This window comes from Pteropus medius, unplaced genomic scaffold (genome assembly GCF_902729225.1).
Source record: "Pteropus medius unplaced genomic scaffold, Ma_sr-lr_union100, whole genome shotgun sequence".
NCBI lineage: Eukaryota > Metazoa > Chordata > Mammalia > Chiroptera > Pteropodidae > Pteropus > Pteropus medius.
Window position 1 is genome coordinate 1742727 of NW_024351733.1, and position 26384 is coordinate 1769110.

The window sequence follows — 26384 nt, forward strand, 5'->3', positions numbered from 1 at the left end:
TTAATTCAAGGCAAGTCACCAAGACCAGCCAAGCTTCAAGGGAGAATTGCAAGCTGCCTCTTGATGGAAGAAGTGTTAGAGAATTCTGTGGCCATCTCTACTCCATCACAGCTTCTGTGAATAATTTCCTCCTCCCATCATAGTTCCTTCAGGTATTAAGAAATTAACAGAAGGAGAAATGTCAGTAAATCTAGCTGTGGGGCGCAGAAGGAAGGACCTGGCACAAATAAGCCGGGAAAGAAGGAAGAGTTGCAAGATCAGGAAGGAGAGTGATACAGCTTGGCAGGATACAATTGATGATACAGAGGACTGTACCATCATGTCGAGCATTTATTCCTCTACATTTTCTAAGTTCAAACTTAGAATCAAGCAAAAACATCAGAAAATAAGTTACTCCAGTTATCTTAGTTTAGCTCCCTGTAAAAATGAACTCTGCTGTCATGTTCTGCCCTAAGCTATGGGTGAAGGATGATTTAAGGAAGAAACATATAAAGAACTTATCTGCTCTTTTGTGAAATAGTGTCTGAAGATACTTTCTGATAAGTTTTCTTTGTTATTGATTTGAAAATTGGCTATGAAAGCTGTTATAAGTGAAGAATAGACTGAGGTCTAGCAACTTAAATTGTCATCTGCAGTTCAGCAGCATCAGATTTTCAGGCCCCACCCCAGACCTAGAATCAGATTCTTCACATTAACAGCATTCTCAGATGTTTTCTATGCAAACTAATGTTGAGAAACTCAGGTCTCAGGGACATTTGATTATTCAGATCATCACTATGGACTTAGGCTATGTTTCTCTGGATTTACTTGCCTTATAGCACTTCAAATATTTATTTTGATGTATATATAATATTATATTATAATATATGTTAAAATATTATACAAAATATGATATACTATAAAAACTGTAATAGATAATATAATTTATTATATTACTTTACTCCCCTTTGGCAAAGACCTCAATGATACATTTATTTCATAGGTAAGTCCAGTAAAAAGAAGTTTGATAATTTGTCTTATTGATAAATAATTATGCTTTCTACTAATAATATTTCCCAAGTCATGTTGAAAAGGTTAACTCTCTGTGATATTAATAGTACTATGTAGAAAAGAGTTTCATGGTCACATCTTTTGGAAATACTAATCATTGTTTTGGCTATACTAGTTAAAAAGCTATCTTTACACTAGAGAGTCTTAAAGAAAGCCTAGAATTTGCAGCGTGTCTTAGCCTGTTTGGGCTGCTATATGGGAATACCATTGACTGGCTGGCTTATAAACAACAGAAATTTATTTTCACAGTTATAGAGGCTGGAAATCCAAGATCAATGTGCAGGTGGATTCGGTGTCTAGTGAAGGCCCACTTAGTGGTTCAAAGATGGCCTTCTTATTGCTGTGCCCTCACATGGTGGAAGAGGAAGGGATCTTTTGGGGGTCTCATAAGGGCAATAATCTCATTCCTAAGGAATCTCTCTTTATGACCTAGTCACCTCCCAGAGGCCTCATCTCCTAATACCAACATATTGGAGATTAACATATGAATCTTGGGGAGGCACAAACATTCAGTTCATAACACAGCATATTCCTAAATTATTGGAAGACCGAGCAAACTAATATACCACTTTATTTTACATAGCATTCATAAATTCAACAAATGGCTCTTTTCTTTGTAGGTAGTGTATTTCAATTGTTTGACAGAACTTCTGAGGCGATATTAAGAAGTCGAAGAAAAATTACATGGAGCAGAGATATTCTACAAAACCCATATAAACATCCTTAATACAAAAGCCCATTAGTTCTCCATCATTGAAAAATGGGAAAATATGGAAAGGTGGGGAGAATCTGAAGTGATTTCTAAACCCTTTCTGTATGATGGATACCTGAAGCAATCTGGTGAATCCTGTGGACCTCTTCTTAGAATGCTATTTTTAAGTCATGTAATATGAAGTACATAAAGTTACAAAGAAAACCAATTATATTGAAAATAATTACCAAAATATTAAATAAATTCATGGTGTACAAATAGATTAATTATTTTTAATACATTAATTAATAAGATATAGAAAACAGTTTGATGGCCATAGTCATTTTCAAGTAGTGATGAGTATAAGCAATGTAATGAGACATTTGTAACAGGTGTCATGTGATATAAAAAGAAATCTGTGAATATAAATTGCAACAAAATCTCTAGTTGCTGATAGTGTTTAATTGCCTAAAATCATAAAGAAAGAAAATGGAAACTTTCCGTTAGGTATTACAGAAAATAAAGATAAGATGTTCGTTTTTTTTCCTATCCAATTTAAGGGACTCCCTGATTTCATGAACCTCCTTACCTTGTCCCTATGGGCCTCAGGTTGAGAACTTCTCAGAGTTTAGTGCTAGGATGAAGTTTCTTTCTTTCTCTTTCTCTCTCTTTTTTTTTTTTTTTTTTTTTTTAGGGGAGGCAACCCTTGGTTGACCTCACAGATTGCAAGGATCTTGTCAGCTTACAATCCCTTATTTTTTTTATTTTTTACACCTACAGCACTTGGTTCTTTCATTTCTCTTTGATAACAACTATATAACAAGCTATAATTTCATTTCTCTATTTTTGGGAATCTCAAGGGTAAGTGTTTGCAAATGTGTAGTAACTATTGTTAGCTCATACAGTTTTATTATGTTTGCCTCTTTTCTCTTAGCCTTCTTTAGACACTAGAGACAGAGTACGAGAATGTGAGTGCTGAGAATGTCCTTAGAGAATAACCGGTTTAACTTACTTCATTTTCATATAAGGAATGAATGCTCAGACAGGTGTCTTGATGTACTCAAGGTTGCACAATCAGTTGAAGAGCAGAGCCTAGAATAGAGTTTCTCAAAATGTATTCCACTTTACACCTGCATCAGAATCACCTGGCAACATGCATTTTTTAGCAGGCTCATCCAGGCAGTTCTGATACATACTTAAGTCTGAGAAACAGGCCTGTGTTGAGAATGCTTATTTTCAGAAGTTGATTTTTTTTTCCCACTAAAGCATATTGCCTGCTAAATATATAAATGAGGAGGGAAGAGAATGAATCAAAATCACAAAGAGGCTGGTAGTCAGTAATCTTAAGAGCTCACAGGTAGGGATCAGTTCTTAAAAGTGGGAGAGATACTCATTCCCATGAAATTAGAGGGAAGCCAGAAAGAGTATCTAATAGAATATCATGTGTCCTGAGGATCCAGAGGGCAGGGTTATATCTTCATTTCAGCAAGGATACAGGACTTGAAAAGGAAACTAAAATAATGGGAGACTCAATGAAATCAAGACTGATAATTGATAAGGCAAGTATGATGAACAGTAGAGGGCGAGAGGGAGATTCAACTGATGATGGGATTATAGCTACCATTAAGGTAAGAGTTTAAAAGAAATGGGTTGAAGCAGTGGAGTTTCGCTGTTGCCTCTCCTGCCCTCCACATCTTCTCTTGACAACCAGAGAGATCTTTATAAAATGCAAATTAGATCATATCCCTCCTCTGCTTAAAACTCATCAAAGCCTTTTCATTGCATTTAGAAAAACGTCTATACCATGGCTTACCACTTATTCCTCTTTGGCCACTAACTTCATTTAGCACCGCTCTCCCTGCTTGCCCTTGTGCGTGCTAGTTCCTCTATCTGTAATTCTATCCGCCCTCCCTTCGTCAAGGGACTGGCATTATGTCATCTTTCAGATATTACCTTGAATGTGACTTCCTCAGAAAGGATTTCTTATCTATGTAGCGTGGCCCTGTAATTCTCTTTCAGATAACTAGTTTTGTCTTAGCATTTGAAGTCTTATAATCTGTATTTTTACATTTATTTATTTACTTTTTTGTTGTTCATCTCCTTGGAGTGAGAGTAAGCTCCAGAAATGTAGAAACTAAATCATTATTTACCCAAACTTTGTATGATGTCAAGTTGTAGATAATAAATAATTGTTGAATTTTAAAATGAAGAAAAGAGGGTTCAAGAATAGTAGATGTGTTTAGGGGGATTAATTCACTATGATCCATGAGGAAGAAAATTCAAGATGAATGAGGAGATATGAACTGGACGTGTGTACAGATGAAAAGTGATAATCAAAGCCATTGCAACTTAGCAAGTCAAGGATCTGTGAGGTAAAGGCATTAATTATTATAACGGTCAACAGTATGTTGGTTATAATGGCATGTCAGCCTCTAATTTTCAAGTGATTTATGTCACATCCAATTATCATGGGTGACAGGTCCATAGTCATCCTCACTTGGGGTTGTCTGCTGATACAATAATTCATGCTGTCTGTTCTTGCCTGTTGGCCTCTATACCCTAATTACCACTAGAGATTGGGGGGCCTGTCAAGCCCTCAGGTATCATGGCTTTTTGAGTCCTTTTTGTACTAATTTAGGCATGCCTCAAGTGCCCAGAATCATCCTTTCAGTCTCATCTGCTTTGGCACCTGACTCATTCATTGCCGATTGTGTTGCACTGGCCCTTTGGAGATGGAGGAAGGGATTGTCTCTGAGTGGCTTCAACTGCCTGGGCCATCTCCTAACAAACCAGGCACAGGTCTTCTCAGCTCAAGGATTATCCCCAACATATCTAAGGTTTCTGGGACTTCATCTCAGAGTGGGAGTGGGATAATGCAGTCTCTTCTCAGAAATTCATAATAATGCTATTTGTCTTATCATAATCCATTTTAATCCTGTCATTTTCACCATTGTTAAACTTTATCTCTTTTAGGATGAGGCAAACTGCTTCTATATCATTATGTAGTTTTCTCAACTCTTATTTATGGAATAGATAATATGTCATTGGTACTCAATATACTAGGGATTTTGCAATGCACAGCTCTGATCTTTACCAGAGATTTTAGATGTTACTTAGATATACAATATTTAAGCTTTGGTGTCTTTTTCTTTGCATTTTCATGGTAACAAACTTACCCTTAGGGAAATACACATTCATAGATTCCAAAAATGGGGGAAAAGCACCAGCTGATATGTCAAAATATTAACCTTCCACATGATTTTAAATACAATGGATGTCTTAGTCTGTTCATGCTGGCATAACAAAACATTAGCAATTGGGTGGCTTATAAACATCAGAAATTTATTGCTCAGGTTTCTGGAGGTTGAAAGTCTAAGATCAGGGTGCCAGCATGATCAGGTTCTGTTGAAGGTCTTCTTCCAGGTTGCTGAGTGCCAATTTCTTGTTCTATCCTCATGTCATGTAAGGAGCCAGGGAACTCCGTGGGACCTCTTTTATAAGGGTTCTAATCCCATTCATAAGGGCTTCACCCTTATGACTTAAACACCTCCTAGATGCCCTACTCCTAATACCATTACCTTTGGACATTAGGATTTCAAAGTGTGAATTTTAGGAACATATAAACATTTGAATCATAGCAAAGGCGAAAAGGAGGCAAGGCTTTAACCTGTTATGATTGCAGGTAAATGAAAATGAAAACTAATTTCTAAGTAAGGAGAGCTTCTGATAAAGTAGTCAAGACTGAGGGCATAAAGGCAACTTTTCAAAATACTTCAGCATTTCAGAAGACACTGAGGAAAGAGTTAGGACATAGACTATGGCAAAAGCAAGAGGAAAAATGGACCAAGGTACAAAAGAATAAAAATATGGAGTAAAGATTGCAGATTGGGGGAAGGTGGTTGTATCCAGGGCTGGGATTGAAGTTTACAGCAAGGAAGCAAGGGAAGGACATTTTAATAATAATAGGATGTGGTGTGGAGAATCTTCAAAGCATAAAACAAGCAAGCAGGCAAACAAAAGAACTACAAAAAAAGACCACTGGAGTCAGACTTCATTATTGATTAGATTACAGTTCTAGCTGGCAATTTTGTTCACTGTGGTACAGTGTACTGTTATGACAGTTTTATCTCGGGTGTGCATGTTAGCTGTTGACAAGCTGTGTCATTTATTACTGCCATTAGGTTTTGTAAAAGTGTTGATGTTATATTCTGCAACACTTTGTTTTTCATTCTGATTATTATTGACATGTGCTTCCTGTTGTATATCAGTTGAACAAGTATTTATCCTTGAAACTTTAGAACTGTTATTATTCATTTTTAACTAGTTCATGATGGATCATGCATTAAAATACAAGAAGTCTGTCGCACTTTATTGGCTGTTTCTCCCATATTAAGCCCAGATGGTTTTTAAAGATTAATTTGTGGTCAAATTGGTTTTAGTCACTAAAGAATACGTTGAGGACAGCAAAGTCCATTTTAATGATCATGTATAATTTTAAGTGTCTCTCAGGAGTTGTTAAGATTGGGTTATGAGAAAGTTTTTGGTAGTAATTAAAGTGTTATACAGGATGATGTTGTTTTGTGAATTAAAGCAGATAACAATATTTAGTATTCTGTGTTTTTTCTGCACATGCATTATTAATGATTCACTTCCTGTTGATCTATTTCCTCATGGATTGACCATACAATCATATTAAGGATAAAATAGGAAATAGGCAGAATTATCAAAGGTTCATGAACATAAATATCAAATAGACTTTTGATCAATTGGCTTCTAAATCCTTGTTCTCAAAACAATCAGAACATGCTAAGTATATTCTGAAAAGTCAGGATAATTCTCAGTGCTACATGATGACAAATACTCAGAGGGTTGACTATAACTTGTAAACTGCCAAAGTGACTAGATTTGAAGACCATCTTTTCCAGCCTCTTTGATTTAGACAAGAGCACATTTTAGCTTTTAGTCCTAATAGTACAAGTCTAAGATAAACATGACTGTGAGTCCTTAATGGGACCATAGCTGGGAGGATGCCAACTCGAGAGAATCTATTTTTAATAGAATAAGCATGCAGGCTTCACCAAGATGTCTTTTTTTTTTTTTCCCCAAAATAAAATTTGAAAGATTTTGTTTAATGATTCAGGGAAATGTTTATTATGGGAGATGCAATAAAATCAACAAACACAAAATGGGAAAGTGGAGTAGAGATAAAGGTATAGCCTACAGAGTCATAGAGGATGGATTTGAATCTGAGTTTAAATACTTTGGAGAATTTACTTAAGACTCTGTGTCTTAATGTCTTCATCTTTTAAAAGGTAGAAACAATGTCTTCCTCCTCAATTCTTTCTAATATCAAATAGAATAAGTTTGACACTGTTCATAACATTCTTAGAACATCTCAGTGTAATTAAGAAACACAAAAAATGGCACTTAGGTTGATGAAAGAGGAGAATAGGGCCTCAGGGAAGGGGATGAAAAGAGGAAGAGGAAGACTAGAAACATAGAAATATAAAACAGTTCAAAAAATATGCTTACATATGAATAGGAAAACTTCTGCAAAATATGTGCTTAATACGAATAGAAAAAAAATCTGCAAAAAATCAACGTGTTGACAGTTGTTGAGTGGTAAGATTATATCTTTTTTTCCTTTGTATTTTTCTGTTTATAATTTTTTTTTCAAAAAGTAGATTTACTGGTTTTAAAATCAAAAGATACCATTTTTAAAACCAAGCAATTAAAATGAGTTTTTAAAATTTTAAATTTAATTTTAAGTTTATGTTTAAAGCTCCATTTCAGATCTTACACTCTAATTTCAATAAAAGGTTGTCAGTGCAGTAATATTTAAAATCAAGAAGCCAAAATATAGATCATTCAATGACGTGAGTGAGCACCAACCTTTTAAAAAAGTTGGCATTTGGTATTTCTTAAAAAAGAAATCTGGTAATTATTATATTTTTAAACCAAAATAATTTCAGTTGTTTTTTGTTTTTTGTTTTTTTGCTTGCTAATTATTTTGGGGAAGTTCCTATTTTTATGAAATAAAATACTTTGCACAACAATGGTTTATAATTACCAAATGTTTGGTGTTGATAAGATGAATTTTCGAATTAGGGACCTTTTACGGTTAAGTCATGTTATAGTAGAAAAGTCCTGGTTAAAACTTCAAAGAGTTACTAAAGTAATTTTTCCTACTTTTTTGAAATAAACAGGTCCCTATTAAAATTTTCTAATTAACTTACAACTTAAAATAGTTCCCATGATCTTTGTGAGGAAAAAATGTCAAGCCTAACTATTTCCCTTTGCTTACTATTCAGCTTAATTTATTTAAAAATGTATTATTCTAGAACGCTAACCAAAAATGACAGTTTAATTCACAGAGAATTCATTTTGATTCACTATTTTTGTTTTGAAAATATCTGAATGATAAACCACTGGAAATTAGAGCTTATAATGGAGAAGATTAGATAAACAGGAATTTTTATCTAGGGGGACAGTGACAACAGAGTAAAAAATCTAGCAAGTAGGACAACAAAAAGTCTACCTTTTATTTTTTTAACTTCTCATAAAATTCAAATCAACTTTAAATAAACACGTTGAGCAGAAAATACAATCTTTGTTGTAGTTATTATATGTAAATACCACAGAAGAGTTAGCAAATCACATTTTATTAAAGGTAGCTTTAAAAATCTTTTAAGGTTAACACTATAACTTTTTATTGTTCCATGGAGCTGAAAATTAAAAGCACTTGAAATTTTTAATTATTATTAATTTTTTGGAGTATATTGACTACTTTTTTCCAGATAATTCATTGAGTCAAATATCTAGCAACAGAGACTTTTCACCCATATTCAATTTCAGCAATAAAATGATGTTTTCTAACTTGAAGCTCTTTCTCACAAAAATTCCAAAAGCTCTTTTAAAAATATTTTATAAATAATTTATCCATCTTTATAATACAATTTAATTTTTTAGACATCTTCCTCCTTTGTAGAAACTAACATTCACATGTGGACATGTATCAGTTAGCTATTGCTGTGTAACAAGATACCTTGAAACTCATTCAGTTAAAACAACAACCATTTATTATCTTTCAAATCTTCAGATTAGCCAGGCAGTTCTCCACCTCCTTGCTGGAATTATTCATGCGGCTCTAGTTAACTATGGGTGGACTAGGTTACTTTGCTGATTTGGGATGAGCTCTCCCACATGTCCAGTTATTAGCCAGTCTGGGATGACCACATCTGGGACTACTGGGGCAACTTGGCTTTGCTTCATATGTACCATCTTCCAGCTATCTGGCTCAAACATGCTCTTTTGGTGCAGGTGGAGGTATGAACAAGAGAGCAAAAGTGTTTAAGCCCTGTAAGGCCCACATCTGGAAGTGGAACACCTTCATTTCCACTGCATTCCATTGGCCAAAGCAAGGCAATGGCCAACCCAGATTCCAGAGGCAAGGGAATATACACCACCTCTTCATGAGAGGAAGAGCAAAGTCCCATTGCAAAGAGCATGACTTTGGGAAAGAATGCAATATTTGGTCCAGTTTTGTGGTTAACCTACTATATGTGGTGACCTCTGCCTCCACAAAAACAGGTTCAGATGGAATGGCAGATAACTACTTAGGATTTTAAGAAGCTTGTACTTACAATTTAGGGTAGTTGCTCCTGAATTTCCACACAAGAATGATTTTCTCAAATTTTTAAGACTTGAAGATTAGCCTCTAAACAAAGCCAATATTAGTCATTCCTAAACAATAGTAACTACCTTAAAACATCTGTCTAAATATTAATGTGAAAATGTGATAAAAACTTCAGAATTAGATGCCATGCTCAGAAGAATGAAAACAAAAGACCATTAGACATTTGCTCAAGCTTTTTTGGGTGGAAAACCAAGTCCTCTCTGTTGTGGTCTCTCACACTTAAGTCTTATCATCTCCCATCTTTCTATGTACCCTGTACTCCAAGCACTAATTTATCAGTTTCTTGACTTTTTATGCAATTTAATTTATCTAATCTTTAGCATCTGAAGTGTCCCTCTACTTGGCATTATCTTTCTCTTTCCACATCTAGCTGTTGATTTCTTATTCAACCTTGTAAATTCAGTTCAAGGTTTTCTGCTATTCTGGTATTCAAGGTATTCTGTTATTCTCGAGCAAAGATGACATCTCTTTTATTTGTGCTGGCACCATACTTACACCACCACTATTGACAGCATTATAACATAGTGCTATAATTATATTGGCTTAAATGCATACCTCCTTCCTAGACTGTGACTAAAGCTGTGAAAACAATGGCAATTTCTTTTAAACTTTTATCTTCCCAATTATTCTCAGTGCCTGGCATAATATAAAGCATTTGAATAATCTATTAAATTTAGTTGAATAGTTTACCGCCTCCTTTGACATATGAGAAAAACAACTAAATTATTAAATAATAATTTATCTAAGTTCACACAGTTGCAAAAAGTTAGAACTGCAATTAAATAAAGGCCTATTTGGCTCTAGATTCTATATTCTTTAATGTGAATCTCACATGAAAGACTTTCCAAAAAGTAACTGGCATATTTGAGTGGGTCTCTCAAGACATTACTGCACTAAATACACGAGGAAAACCTTTCCTTCTATTTACTATTATCTCATTTAATCTTCTTCAACTTTAAGGATTATATGTGTTATATTTTGATTTATAGCCTTCTAGGTTTTTGATGTGAAGGACTGCTTGTACATTTTAATTAAATTAACATTCAAAAGCCAGATTTTCCATATACTTTAGAGTGAATTCTGCATTTAAAAATGTGTTTTGGACTCTAGAACAGTACTTATTAGAGGAATTCACTGCCTGGCATACTGGACTCTTAAAGGAGTTAATAGAGCCTCCAAAAGGAATGATATGCCAATAGAAATTTAAGACATTGGTGAATTTTCCTAATGTATGTATGTAGAATTATCAATTACTAATTCAACTTAAAATTAGAAGCAATTTTGTTTGTAGGCTATATAACTGCATTTGATCTTCAGAAACCTCAGGGTGGGGGAAGAATAAATTATCCTTATTTCATTGAAAGAGATTATGAAAATACAGAAGCAAAACTTATCTAACTCTGATCCTGAAAGGCATTATGGTCAAAGAAGCCTAGCTCAAACAGTAGTTACAAAGTAGAGAATGGTTAAGGAATCTGAAAATAGATTGCCTAAGTCTGGATTCATATCCACTACTTACGTGCTGTTTGACATTTAGTCAATTTACTTGCGTTCTCCTCTGTGCCTCAGTTTTATCATATGTAAAATGGGAATGATTTTATTTGATTATTGTGAGAATTAAAATAATCCATGTACAGTGCACAGAATTTGTGGCTGACATAAACTAAACAATGCCAATTGCTCAAGTCTCTAAAATCTATGAGGTTGGATTGTGAAATTGCCAATATTTGACCATATTTGACTACAGAATCAAAATTTTCATGTGGTTCAAATATTATAAGGAAATAGAGGTATAGTGGGGACAGAAGCTCTTATTCACATATTCTGTCCTATGTGACTTTTTTCTTTTCTGTGTGTCTTCTGTTCCCCTGATTTGGCAGACCCTCCTCAAGGGCATTAAAGAAGAAAAAATGAATAGTCCAAGGCTGACGTCCTACTGGGTAGGGGTAGGAAATGATTAGGAAGATGTTGTGTCTTGTTACAAAACTGTCCACACACAATTACACTGCAGTGTAGTTGAGAAATTATCAGAATGTTAATTTTATAAGTAAAATTTACATTTATTAATTAAAGGCATCTTCAGATGTCCTTTGGCCATAAGGTCTCCTCCTACTAGACCCGAACAAACTTGAATAATCCTTTCTCCCTCTACATTTTGCCTGGAGCAAAGTGCTAATAGTTGACATTTCTCTAGTATTTTTTTTCTTTTTGAAGAATCTTTTTTAGATGCTTTGAAACAAAATGTTTTGTCCTGCGAACCTTATACTGTGCTTATTCTGTCCCAAAAGGCACTATCAGAATAGAATATATTCAACCTTCATTTCCATCACTGGCTATCTCAACTTTAAATCCTACACCTATGTGATTCAATAAAAATATTGAATTTAACTTTCAGAATTTTAAATGTATAGGGGGTAATTAAAGGTTGTATAAGAGAATTAGTTACAATTATGGTTTGAGTTTCCACATATTTTAAAATAACTTTGTGAATTATATTAAGGTTATATCTGGAAATACAAGGTAAAAAATTACCATAATTGTATTAATTTTTTATTTCAGAACACCTGGCAATAGAATTCGTACTGACCTATCTTATTTACAGATGAGAAATCTCTGGCCTAGGTTAAGAATTTAGTTTTATTACAAAGCGTGTTAAAGATAGACCGGATCAGACAAGAAACCATGCTGACTTTTGGTTAAGTACACTTTACTTTTGGGTTTATAATAGCCCATTTACAGATAATGATTTGATTTCCATTAACTATTGTGGCTCCTGTTGAAATTTCTAATGTGCAATCTGGTCGAATCTTTTCTTCTGTACTTAATAGTGTAACATACACATTGGGTCTTAGTGATTATGTTTTATAGAGTCATTGCCAAATAACATTTTATATCTGGTGAGGTTGTAAAACTATTACATTATCTAACTTAGCTCTTGAACACTTTAGCTCCAAGGAATAACTTGGAGTTTTCTTGATTATCTTTGTAGCCCAGATTTTATTGTTGTTCCTGGTATATAAAAGTCTCTAAAAGTATTTGATGCTAAAGAATAATGAATAATATATGTTAATTTTCATACGTTAAAGCCCATGAAACATTCTAGTACTTCGATACCCTCTTATAAAAGAGAAAGTGTCCCAGAGATCCATTTGGCTTTTTGAAATGACATTGCCAGAGATAGAAATAACATAGGAGGCTTAGGAAGGAACACTTGGGCTTTCATTTATTTCCTGACATAGACATCCCTGACATTGATCCCTTAGATCATAAGCTGTTTATTTCCCTGTCTGGAGTGTTGAATGATTTTGGTTTATCGCTCTGGGTCTACTCTCTGCCTTACTCTTCCCTGGCAGGCTGACCTCTGCGGACTATATCAGCAGACTCCTTGGCCCTCTGAATTCTAGCTGGATTTGGCTAATGGGAGCATTTACAGGAGATCTGAGGGAGAGAGGAAAGAAGGACCAGGGCATTTATTCACTACATTCATCATGCAAACATCAAAGCTCCTATCCATTGACCCTCTCAGCTCTTCTTTTATTTGGGGACCAGTAACCTCTTTCCTTCTCTTCATTCCTATGAGTCTAGGAGTGATAACAGCACTCCTCTATTACCAGTTCTAGTGGTTTATTTATACCCTGCCCTCATCTTTGTACATTAGCCTTATGAAACTCTCCTCAAGTTGCTCAAGTCCTGGTAGAACCCTGAGACCCTCAAAGGAGAATTCTACTCTCCAACTCCAGATGATGACATTTAACAGATAGGAGAAAGGAGAGAATATAATTAGGGTTTATGGAGTATTTTCTGTGCCAGGCAACATGTTGGACACCTAATATTTATCAACCCATTTAATCCCTATACTAATACTTTGCTGTTGACCCTTTCTGTTATTTTGAGGTGAAAGTTACAAAGAGAACTGTGGAAAATATGGATTATTTGGGTTAAAAAATTTGGAATAAATATGATAGCCAACATTTATTAAGTGCATCTTAGAACAAAGCACTGTTCTAAGTGTACTTCAATCTTCACAGCATCACCACAAGTTAGATAATAGCTCAGCTTTGTTTTATAAATGAAAAAGTAAGGCACAGAGAGGTTAAGTTACTTGCTCAATATCACACAGCTGAAGTATGGCAGAGCTGGGATTTGAATCAAGACACTTTAGGTACAGAAAATATTCTTATTCACTGTATTACACCACTTCCTTGGGCTTCGTAAAACATATTTCATCAATGCAACTTTTTTTCTTTCCAAATTCTCTCTGCCTAAATCTGATGTCTTTCAATCATCAATTTCCTAAAATGAAATACTAAACAAGCATTATTCTTCTATTTTTAAGAGACTCGGTTCAAGGCAAAACTGATCATAATACTAAAAGTCAATATAGTGGTCATTCTTGAAGGAGCTAGTACACAGAAGAGAGTATGAGGAAGCTTCCAGGAGGCTGATCATATTCTGTTTCTCTATCCGATACTGATAATGTTCAATTGTTGTGAAGATTCATTCAGCTAACCCTTAAGATATGTGTACTTTCCCGTATGTATATTATATGTTAATGCAGTTTTCTTGTAAAATATTTTTTATAACCCATACTTAAAAAAAAACAACCATCTATGAAAACTGCTAATTTATATTATAGTGGGTTGCTTTATTTTCCTGAGAGCTGGTCACGAGCATTCACCAATATGTGTTGAATCAATTTTGACCTCCTTTTTAGTGTTTCCAGGGCTTTGGTTTTTCTAGTTTCTAAAGATTTGTGATCACAGAGAAGTATCTTGACTTTCCGAGCAACAGAAATGTCCAGAGCCTGACCTTTCTGTAACCTGAAGGCCATGCTAAAGTATTCCTGTGCTCATTACCTTCTATTGGAACACTGTATTGATCTCTCTATATTTTCAGGTTAAAAAATTGACATAACTCTGAAGAGTCAGAAGCTATTGAATATTTTCACAAATGCATTTCTGTCCCTTTCTCAATTTTTTTTCACTTTCATTTTTTTCACGTTTTTTATGCCACTTACCAATAACCTGTCTGAGTTTCTTTTTGAACATGGTCTATATAAAGATACAAAGAAATTCTATATTCTTTTATATCATACTGACAATGATATGGAAGGATTGTTATCTCATTTTGTGGTCCTTTTATCTTGTCATTTGGGTTAGCAAGGAAGAAGACAATATGTAAGTGAATACAGGAAACTGCTGAGTAATATCAAAAGTTTGCTTTTAAAGAAAATATTAGTGATGAAAGGGATTGAAGACAAAGAGCCACAGGGTTATAGGGCCCAAAGAGGGTTTAATGTTTCGTGTGTTTTACAAAATAATTTTCATACACTTGGAGAAAAAGCCATTAAGAGTGGGAATTTTAAAGAAATATTACTGTTTTCATGACATAAAATGTCACTTGCAGCAAAAGGACATGGTAGATGTAGAAGATGAAAAGAGAGGAAAACAAAAGAAGATTTAATTAAAAATAACCAAAAGAACAAGAAAAAAGAAAAAGCACTTGAAGCTTCTGAGTGTTTCCTGAGTGCCATCCACATTTATCAGTATTAGTAATTGAATATGGAGTGACATCTCTCCTCTTTGACCTTCACTCTTACAGAGGTCCCAAACTACGAGAAAACAACACATTGTATGTGAGGTCTATACTTTCTAGTAGATTTAATAATGTACCATAATTGTATTTACATCTAGATTTTAGCCAAAGAAAGAGAATGCAAGGAATAATAGAGGAATAAAACATAAAAATCACCTTATATTCATTGAATCCCCACTATTTGCCAAGTCTGTAAACACACCTACACTGTCTCATTTAAACCTCAGAGGAGTACTCTGAAGTGGTATTATTCCAATCCCTATATTACTAGAAAGTAAATTGTGTCTCTGAAAGGGTAAGTCACTTGCTTGAGATAGCACGGCTAGTGAACAGGAGACTTGAGTTTACAGATCAGCTATTTCTGCCTCTGAAACATGTGCTCTTTTTGCTATGTCATATCTATAATGCTGTGGAATGAGGAGTTGAATCTAGGAAAGACATGAAAACCATCCAAGAGAAATGAGATGTTTGCTTTTCCTGGGATATTCATACTATCGGGGAAATAAGATAAGCACCTGAAGTTCCATGAAGTTACAGGCTAACGATTGGACATTTCAGTAAGCATCACTTTAATTTTAGTTAGACCACAGGAGGGGGAAATTTTACTCAAAAGTGCTTGAAATTACTTTTAAGTTAAAACAGACATACATTAAGAGAAGAAGGCAAAATCTCCATGAATTTTTAACATATGAATACATTTTCATAGAGATTTTGAACTTCTAGTCACTGTGTAATTTATACTGGCAGACTCCAAGATAAATTCTTTCAGTCTCATCTGCTGGAAGGAACATTCTGAGAAGCACTCTGTTAGAGAATATGGCGAATATAAAAAATAGAAATTGGATTTTAGTTGTGATACTTGAACATAGCATCGATTCTGTGAGCTTTGAAAGTTATATATGATACCAGGAACTACTTTTTTTCTGTCACCTCACTGCTTTTTAGGTTCCTCAACCAAATGTGCCTGGAGGCCTCCGACTAGCTACAATCCTTCACTCCCTCTCCATTTTGTCCGATTCTAGTTTAAAAGGGAGAGTTATAAAATACCCTGGTCTGTGTATATAAGTGTGGATCAAAGCAAGATCCTGTTTGCCTTATTGACGTTTTCTAGACTCCTTACTCAAAAGCATAAGCTTTCTAGTTTTCTTGTCTTGGATGCTAGATGGTCCATATTGCCTTTGGGTCATGCTTTATTTTATACCACAAGATTTACCTCTTTCCCTATCCCTGCTCTTCTTGAATTAACATTTTCCCATCCACATCCTTCCTGGTTTGACTATCATCTATCTATCTAATCTATCTATCTACTTATCTACCTACCTACCTACCTACCTACCTATTATCTATCGATCTATCATCTATCTATCAATTTATCTATGTATCTATCATCTATCTATCTATCTATCTATCTATCTATCTATCTATCTATCTAATCTATCTATCTATCTATATCTATATCTATCTATGTATCTATCATCTATCTATCATCTATCTATCATCATCTACCTATCTAGACATATTTTAATGAGCACATATCTCTGTCAGCTACCTATATTTTATTTTCTTCAAAACTTCATTTCAGTGTGCAATGTTCTTTTTATTGATAAGTTTAGAAGCCACACACTTCTCAAAAGCATCTTGAAAAAGTAAAACACAAACAAACAAACAAACAAACAAAAACAGCATTTTCAAGGCATTGTAGACTTTCAACCAATTTGAAAATAAAATCTTAATATTACTCCCCAAATGCCAGGTTATATATGATGTTCTTGACAGAATTATTATAAACAATACCTTCTTTTTCTTTTTCTTTACTTGTTAAAAGCTTTCCTTAAACTTTCATGAAAATGGCACTGTTGTTTTAAGATTTACTTGTATATTACGTATACTAAAGATGCTTTGAAAGAATTCCAGTGCATTAGTGTTTCTGTTTTCTTTTTGCCGAGGAGTTTTGAGCAGAACTATTTGAGTAGAATTCCAAAATGATAACTTGTAGTTATCTTTGTTAAAACACATATGTGGTTCAGTTTCCAAAGCTGGGCACAGAATGGCTGGTGGACTTTTTGCTGGGGTCAGTGTTCTCATTAAGTGAAACAGCTAGTCATTGACTGGGCAGTAGGGAGAGCCTGACTCCTATGTCTTCAATCTTGGAAGCTTCAGAGATGTCTTTTGTGGAAAAAGGGATCTTCTTGATTTTACTGACCTGTATGAGATTCAGTGTTTGTATGTGATCGAAGGAGCAGATGAGAAGAGTCCAATCACTGGAAGGCTAATGTTAAACCCATCACCTGATATTCTGGGGAAAGTATTTAATGATCCCAAGACTATCGGAGTTCCCATAGTTAGGTGCTCCGGGATCCCTTTTACTGCTTCTGTGTAATATTATCTTTTATGAATATTTGTTTTTCCTGCTGGACCTGAACTTCCACAAGAGCCGGGATCATGTCCATCTGATAGTGTGTACTCCAGCACCTAGCTCAGGTTTATTGATGCTCAATAAATATCTGTCACTGATAAATTACAGCTTTCTAGATAACATGGGTGATGAAAGAGTTGTACATGATTTTATATGAAGGGACCAGGAAAAGAAAATATTTCAGGGCATGAAAGAAGAAATAAAATATTTAAAAGATAATTGGAGGGAGAAAAAGGCTAAGGAAGCAGCAAGATAAAACAGAAAGAACAAGGGCCCCAGGAGTTAGATCAGCACCAGCCTCACAGAAATGTCACAACAATGATTATAAGATCCACTCATTTAGTAGAATGTTTCTCTTGAGTAGTTACTCCAAAAATGTTACCTGTTATTAGTGGTTATTATTTTTTCTCACTATAATTCCTAAGTAAGGAACTGAAGAGAAAAGATGAAAAGCTTTCACTGTCCAATTTCAATTCAATGTAAATTGATCTTTTTAAAATTGGAGCCATCCAATATGAGAATGGGTCATTCTGAGGCAGCATACAAAATATATATGCAGAGAAAACTTGTTTTATGGATGAAGGATGGTGAACCCTCGAAGATTATGTATTATATTTCCAAGTACACAAAATGGTTAAATTTTATACACCTACCCAAGGCAAATTATGTGCATTCTTTGTTTGTGTATTTACTTCTCCTCTCCCACTAACTCCCGGATATTTTAAATATTTTTCTCTCCTCATAGAATGAGCATCGAAAAAATCAAGTTAATTCGATCAATTAAGCTACAGATCTCCAACTCTTGTTATAAAAAATTTCTTTGAATAGATTTGACGTAGTGATCACATATTTTTGTTTTGTTTTGTTTTGTTTTGTTTACTTGAGGATTCTCTTTTCATCCTTTACCCTTGGCAGATTAAGAATTAGATACATTAAATATTCTTAAACATAGCTTTAAATTTTCAAAGGCATATGGAAATAGATCACTGGAAGCATGCTTTGTTTAAATTAACTGGGCATATTTCATATTTCAGTTTGGGAAGCAGCATATAGAAAACCTCTTCAGTGACCTGCAGGATGGGAGACGCCTCCTAGATCTTCTTGAAGGCCTGACAGGGCAAAAACTGGTATGTGACTTACTTATAAGAAAGTTCACATTAACCTTAGAATAATTTCAGACCGGAAACAAACTCAGCATAGTTGTATGAGATCTTAGTAAAATTCACTAACTTATCAATTACTGATTTAACTAGTAATACAGGACCTAGTCCTGAATAAAACAATCTCACAGTATTATTTTCATTTTGGCATAGTCTGTCATGTGCACAACAGGAAGGTAATTTTTTTTAGTATATAATTGGTCAATTAATAGACATTCACTTTCGATATTTGGTATCTTTGTTATCGAATGTATTTTTATAAGGATTTTTATGCATAATGACCTTTTAAGTTTAAATTATTTTTTATTGTGATAAGAACATTTAATATGAGATATGGAAAATAGGGAGTTGCTGTTCATATAAAGTTTCAGTTATGCAAGATGAATAAGTTCCGGAGAATGGTTATAAAACCTCATGACTAGTTAGCTTTACTGTATTATGTACTTAAAAATTTATTAAGAAGGGTAGATTTCATTTTAGGAGTGAATGCAGCAGGCATCATAACAGTAGAATTTCTAAAACTTCACAACTGAGTGAATGAGTTAATCCATATATTGTAAGGAACTATGCAAATGTTAGTTTAAAAATTAAAGGACAAGATATGACTTGGGATTGAGAATGAGGTTTAGAGAACCAAAGATGATCGAGGTTTGAGCTTCAGTGAGTAAGAGAATTAAGGTAATATTCACAGAAATAGTTTTCTTTAACCCTATTTGGCATTATATAATCCTGCTAGGCTCAAATCTCTTTTAAACTTTGCTAAGAAGACTAGAAATTAACTCACTTTTCTCTTTCACTAGTGAATGCCCTTATTAGGCACTCTGATGTTTCTCTCAGAGGTCACTTAGTAACCCTCAATTGGGCTGTAAAATGGAGAGATCATAACCAAAACAGCTTTTGTTAAGGAAAAAATGCTGTCATTTTTTCTTGAGGAGTGTTTGAGTCATGCTAAGAAAGTAAGAAAGTCCTGTGACAAGAACAATGAGCCCAAGACACTTAAATTCATTATGTTAATGCCCCATAGTCTGTGTTCATTTCAAATACTCATATTTAGAAGTGAAATATGTAATTGTTCCATTTTCCATAGATTGTCATTCTTCCTTCTGGGTGGTAAACATTGTTTCATTTTGTTTTCAGCCAAAAGAAAAAGGATCTACAAGAGTTCACGCCCTGAACAATGTCAACAAGGCGCTGAGGTTCTTGCAGAAAAATAATGTAAGTGGAGACCTGGGCAGAGCCTGAGTACCATGAGACAGCAGGCTTAACTTCTGAGTGAGGGCTTTGGCCCCAAATGTAGAGAAAGCATCTCGAGCTCTCTTACAAATCAAAGCAGGTATTATTAAGAGCACATGTTCTCGTTCATGTGCATCTGCTTGTGGCTAATATGATTCAGGAAGTAAATGCAGGCAGTGGCAGAGGGACAGGGAAAGGCGTGACTCAGACTTGATGGGCAGCTCCATGTTGTTTTCTGATTTTACTCAATGCAGTTATGTTTGGTGGACAAATTAAGTCCTGTGGTGAACTCAGATCCTTTTAGCAGTGTTCTGTGCAACAAATGGCTTTTAGTAGGCTGAATATTATTTTTTTATGTATAAAGTGTGTTCAAACATAATGATGATAAAGTTTGTTCGAATTCAGCCAACATTTATTAGACACCACATCCCAGTGTGAAAGTTACACAGAAAAATCACTATTTGAACTCACAGTAAGAAATGCAAATTTCTTTTCTATTCTCATGTTTGATTTAGTTTAGATGAAAATGTATGTGTGGTATCACAAACAAAACAAAACAAAACAAAACAAAACAAAAAAAACCAATCATACTTAAATGAGTGTCTAGATTAAAGGAAGTCTTATCTCCTCAGAGTGACTTTGAGATTCCTCCCCTCTCTCATGGCTCTGGAGGCAATCCTTCTTTCTTATTAACTTCCTACTAAGAGAGGAGAGGAGGTATCTGAAAAATTTGAAGGAAAGGGCTTGCGGAAATGACCAACTCAGCCAGTTAAAGCCTATTTCTAACTGCCCTCTCTCCCCTTTCCAAGACTCTCCAGCTGACATGTTTTCTCAAGGACTCTCCAGCTCACGTCTGTTGATTCATGGCTTGCCAACCAACTAATATCCTTCCTTATCTCTGTAGTTGTGTAGGAATAACAAGACTGTATAAAACTGCTTGTTATGTTATAATCGAGGCTCAGCCTTTGGATAGGAATTTGCTGAGCAGCAGGTGCTGGCATTAATAAGTGTTGCTTCCTACTTATAGCCTCAATGTCCCATCTCTCTGTTCGAGAATCCCATAACAGTGCTGATAACGCCAAGGTCGCAAGACAAACAACCTGTAAGACCAGTGGTCTGGAAATTCCTCCCTGCCTTACAGCCCCCTACCTGAAGCTCCCCCTTCCATCCTGAGTCGTGAGGCACACGTGAAATCTCAGACAAAGGAGAAATCTCAGTGTCCCTTTGCATGGACACTGCAAGGGTATATAAGCTGTGAGAAATCTAACCAAGGGGAGATGGTGCTTTGAGTCTGTTGAATGTCCCATGCTCTCTGCCAGCAATAAATTCTCCTTCCTCTAACAAAGTTGCCTGAGCATCCAAATTCCTCCGTCGGGTGTCGCTTCCTGCAATACTACAATCTTTCTAATCGACCAGTACATTTACCAGGCACTTTCAGTAGCTTCCTAATTATACCTCTTTTTTAAAAATAAATTCAAATAAATTGATTGTATACTCTTAAAATAACCATAAGCAGTGATAGATAAATAATGATGTATATTCTCCAAATGTTGCTCAGCTCATCTGGTATAGAGATGATGTCACGTGGGAAATGAAGGTGAAGGCTGTGCAGTATTTGGTTGATTTTCTGAATTTAGGATTGTCATATTTAACCTATGAAAATTACTTTACAGAAATATAGACTTTTATTATTTTTCGAGGTGATTATTTTCAAATTTTCTGCAGGCAGAATAAAATGGTCTATAGAATGTTTGCCTCATTATTAGTCTGATAGAACCTTTTAAAAGATCAATTTCATGTAAATTAAGAAAACTGTTTAAAAATATTGGGAATTTGTACAAAGCAAATGTCTTTTTAGATATCATTTCCCCATATTCCATTACAAAATATATAATCAAGGAAAATGGCAGAAAATTAAAAGAATTATTAAATTCAATCTATTTGATACTTGATCTCTTTCCACCAAAAGAAGGTCACATTAAAAGATAGGCTCTTGGATCTCCTATAAAATAATGGATTAATGTAGCCATAGATTTTGTTAGATAAGAGCTTTGTTTTTTTCACATACTGATTATTGATTATGAATTTGTGGGTTTTCTATATATGTTAATATAATTTAACAGTTTTCAGTATAGAGCCAAAAGAAATCCTGGCAACAGAGAAACCAATAAAAAATTTCTGAGACTTTGGGATAACCAAATATTTTTTTAGATGTGAAACCAAAGGAATGATCCAAAAAGGAAAAAGTTAACTCGAACTTCATCAAAATTATGAGTCGTTCCTATGTTCTGGATGTTAATCCTTTGTTTTATGTATTACAATATATTTTCTGTCTCTGCTGATTACAATTTTACTCACTGGTGTCTTTTGATAAAGGGAAGTTCTTCATTTTGATGTAAATTCATCTTTATGAATGTTTGCTTTATAATTTTGTATCCTGTTTAAGAAATATTTGCCTACCCAAAGTCATTATGGTATTATATTTTGTTGTCATCTAACAAAGCTTTATTGTTTTACCATTTGAATTTGATCTATATTTCACCTGGAATTGATTATTGAATTTGGTGTGAAGAATGGCTTAAGGTTCCTTTTTTCATTTGGAATCTAATCGACACAACACCATTTATTAAAAACAATGTTGGTTACCTATTGTTCTCCAATTCCAGTTGTGTCATGAATATTTGTCAATATATACATGGCTCTATTTCTGGATTTCAATTCACTTCCATTGTTTTCTTTTTGTCTATATATGCACGAATATCATGCCATGTGATTACTGCAGTTTTGTAATATGTCTTGGTATCTGATACACGTTTTTCTTGTTCAGTATTTTTTTGGTTATATTGAACCTTTGTATTTCTACATTTATTTTACATTCACCTTTTTAATTCCACCTAAATTTTGTTTGGAATATGGTCAACATTGAGTTAAATCTATAGATCAATTTTGGAAGAATTAATACCTTTACATTACTAAATATTCCAAGTTTCTCCTATGATTTTCTCACATATATATATATATTTAATTTTAGGTTTTATAAAATGAGAATATAAAAATGGGCAAAAACTTGAACAGGAACTTCACAAAAGAAGATATGCAAAAGTTCCAGAATAATATTAAAAAGCTTTCACCTTCAGAAGTAACTGGGGAAATTTAAATTAAAACTACAGAGATACCAATACGAACTCATAAAAATGGCTGAAATTAGAAAGACCAATAATGCCAAGGATGAAGATATGGGATAACTTGAACTCTCACAACTAACTGTTGGAAAAGTAATTCAGACAACCATTTAAAATAGTTTGGCATTATATACTAAATGTGCAAATGCATAATTCTTATAACCCAACAATTTCATAACTAACAAATATATTTCCATGTTTGCCTAAAAGATACATATGAGAATGTTCATAACAGCTTAATATGTAACAGCCTAAACTGGAAATGACTGTGGTATATTCGCATGGTAGGATATTAATAAATTGATATTAATAAAATGATAGCTACACATAATACATGAGATGGATTAATCTCCAGAAAGAGATTTGAGCAAAGGAAGTGAGACACAGAAGTATACTACTATGATTTCTTTTAATTGAATTTCAAAACGGGATAAATAGTTCCATGAGTTTAAAAATCAGAAGGGTAGTTACATTTTGGAAAGAAGTGAAGCAGTAAGATACATGAGTGAATCTTCTGAAATGTTGAAAATATTCCATGTTTTGACCTGGTGATTGTTATACAGTATATTTACTTTGGGAAAGTTTATCAAGCTGCACACTCAAGTACACTTTTCTGTATATAATACTTCAATTAAAAAAAATATTTTAAAAAAGAGGAACCTATGAAGGTAAAGCAAACCTGACCTTACACCAAACAATGACCAATATATCAATCTGACCATAGACCACCCCCCGTATTTTCTCATGAAGTTATTTAATGAAATGTGATAAGCAAATACATAAAATTAGAATATGACTAATGCAGTTTATGGATATTTTCTTAGAAGGTCATATTTCTTACAGAAAATAGAAAATCTTGAGAACTTTCCATCGCTTTAGCAGGCAAATACCCCAAAATGATGCTTTAAATTTGAGAAGGAGCCCTTTAAGAGCAGATTTCCACAGTGCTCCCATTTGAGCCAGGGCCTTAATGTGGAATGGCATGAAACTGAGTTGTCTGTGTTAAAGGACAGAATCTCAAGTAAAACATTGTGACGTGGAAGCCAAAACCCAGAGCAAAATAACCTTTACGTAAATTAGCCCTAGGCCGAAAGACACAGAATACAAATGTTCAAAAGTACATTTATCATCATTTTATTCTTTTCCATTATTTTGTAATAAAATAAAAGTACAAATGAAATGGAAAATATTCCAAGGGACATGCTTATTAGTCTCTGATTATTACCAGAAGGAATAAACTTATCTGTAGAAATTAAATCAAAGAGAATGTTCCAAGAGCAGAATTTTTTTTTTTCCTAATGATAGGCTTGGGTGTTCTATATCAGATGAATAAATGAGCTTGGGGCAGGATATAAATAAATCAGCATGTTAAAAAAATAGTAGATAAGACTATTTCAAATTTCCTTTTAAAAATCACAAATTCTCAAATTAGAATGAACTATAGGTGGTTTTGATTGGAGATTTTGAGTAATCATACCTTGAAGAGAATAATGTTAGTGTATATACATTCAGCACATTATTGAGCATCTATTGTGTGTCAGATTATATTCTAGGCAATAGAAACACTGCAGTAAGTGATCAGAACAAACACAATCCTTATTGGAGTTTACAGTCACATACCAGGGGTCATTAAACATATATGATGTATGTAGTAATAGCTAAGTGAATGAAGAAGAGAGAGACAGAGTAGGAGGTATGGGAATACATCCTGGTTAAATTGTCACATGGGTAGAGACTAGAAGGAAGTGAGAGAGTGAGCTTTGGGACTATCTATAGAAAAATGGTACAGGCAGAAAGATAGAAAGAACCTGAAAAGAAGAAGAAGAAAAAAAAAAACATTTGGAAATAGGACTCAGTCGGTGGATAAGACTGAGTGTGGAAAAAAACATAGTAGAGAATGGGATCACAGAGATAGTAAGGTGGGGATGGGGAACAGGAAATATGGAGAGCCGTGGTTAGGGTTTGAACTTAGTCCTGAGTGAGACAACAATGACTAAAAGGTAAAAGAGTTATTATAAGTTAAATTGGTAATAAAATAAATTCATTTAAAATTAGAGAAATATTAATAGGAAAGAAAAACAAAATAACTTAAAAATCATACCATTTTATACGATAAAATTATAATCAATAATTAAAGCTTAAAACAATTTACTGCATAATAGAAATACTACTAAAACCACAAAGAAAAATAGATGGGAATATATTTTTATTCAGTGCCTTTAATTCACCATTGTCATATGCCAACACATTTAGCAACAAAAAAAAAAAAAAAAAAATGACAATGAGAATAGCATAAACAAACTATAGATTTAATAGTGATTTTCTACTTCTTGACATTGCAAAGTATGCATGATTCTATAAAATATGTGTGCATGATGTATAAACCTCCTCCCTCCATAAAGTTGGATTTGCAAGAAAATCAATAGTTTGTAATTTAATTTAAATGAACCAAATTCAAATCTGAGCTCTCAAACAGGCATTCAGAAAATTCTAACTTTGTCATTAGTAGGAATGTTTTTCCCAATCCCTAGGGAGTGGGGAAGAAATCAGTAATTAGACCTATGTGATGCATTTCAGGCAGGGAAAAGGGCATTCACCTTTAGTCCATTGAAGTATCCGCTGATATAGTCACTATTCAAGCCCAAGTCATCTTCTGAAGCCAAATGTATTATTAACAGTCCTGGTATGAAACAGATAGCTTATGCAATGACAAAGTTGAAGAGACTAAATGAAGGGATACAAAAGTTTGGGCAGAACTGAAGGAACTAAATGAATGGTGAAGCACTGAGGGTCTAGTATGAGTTAATAGCTTTTATTACTGCAAAACCTAAAGAGACAAGGGGAGAGAGAACTGTTATCTCAAACTGATAAAAGCTCTACTCTTGTGAGAGGGGCCACTAAATAGCAATTGTAACTATAGGTATCTAAAAAATGCAGTTGCTCTCAAATCATGGACTGATGTGGGAGTTGGGAGAAGATCGATACTGTAGTCTCTCTATCTAATCATCTATTGTTCAGCCAATGCTACTCATTGGATAAACCCAACTAGAAACCAGAGGGTAAGAGATCCCAGGTGATGGACTCATCTCATACCAGATGGGTCATGTCATATAAAGAAGGCATGAAGAACTTGAGAGAGGGAGCAAACAGAAAATAACTAGCATTTCAGATATCTCTGTTTATTGTCTGGTCAAATGGGGACTTGGAAATCTCTACACTGAGAGCCCTAATGTTGGCTAGGGCCCAACTTCACTGGATATACCAGGAAGCCATTCACTTTTGAGACCATACCACCTCTTCTATCTGCTGACAGAGAGTGGAGGTGCTTTCTGGCCAATTTTGGAACCAGAAGACGTCACGT

General features: G+C 34.3%; 1 protein-coding gene across 1 annotated transcript in view; it reads left to right on the forward strand.

Annotated features, from left to right (window-relative positions):
* The window catches only part of DMD (dystrophin), a 1897222-nt gene that overhangs the window by 318624 nt on the left and 1552214 nt on the right, over positions 1–26384 (forward strand). The window contains 2 exon segments of the mRNA XM_039846417.1: positions 18483–18575; positions 19746–19823. Coding sequence (XP_039702351.1) covers positions 18483–18575; positions 19746–19823 — 171 coding nt within the window.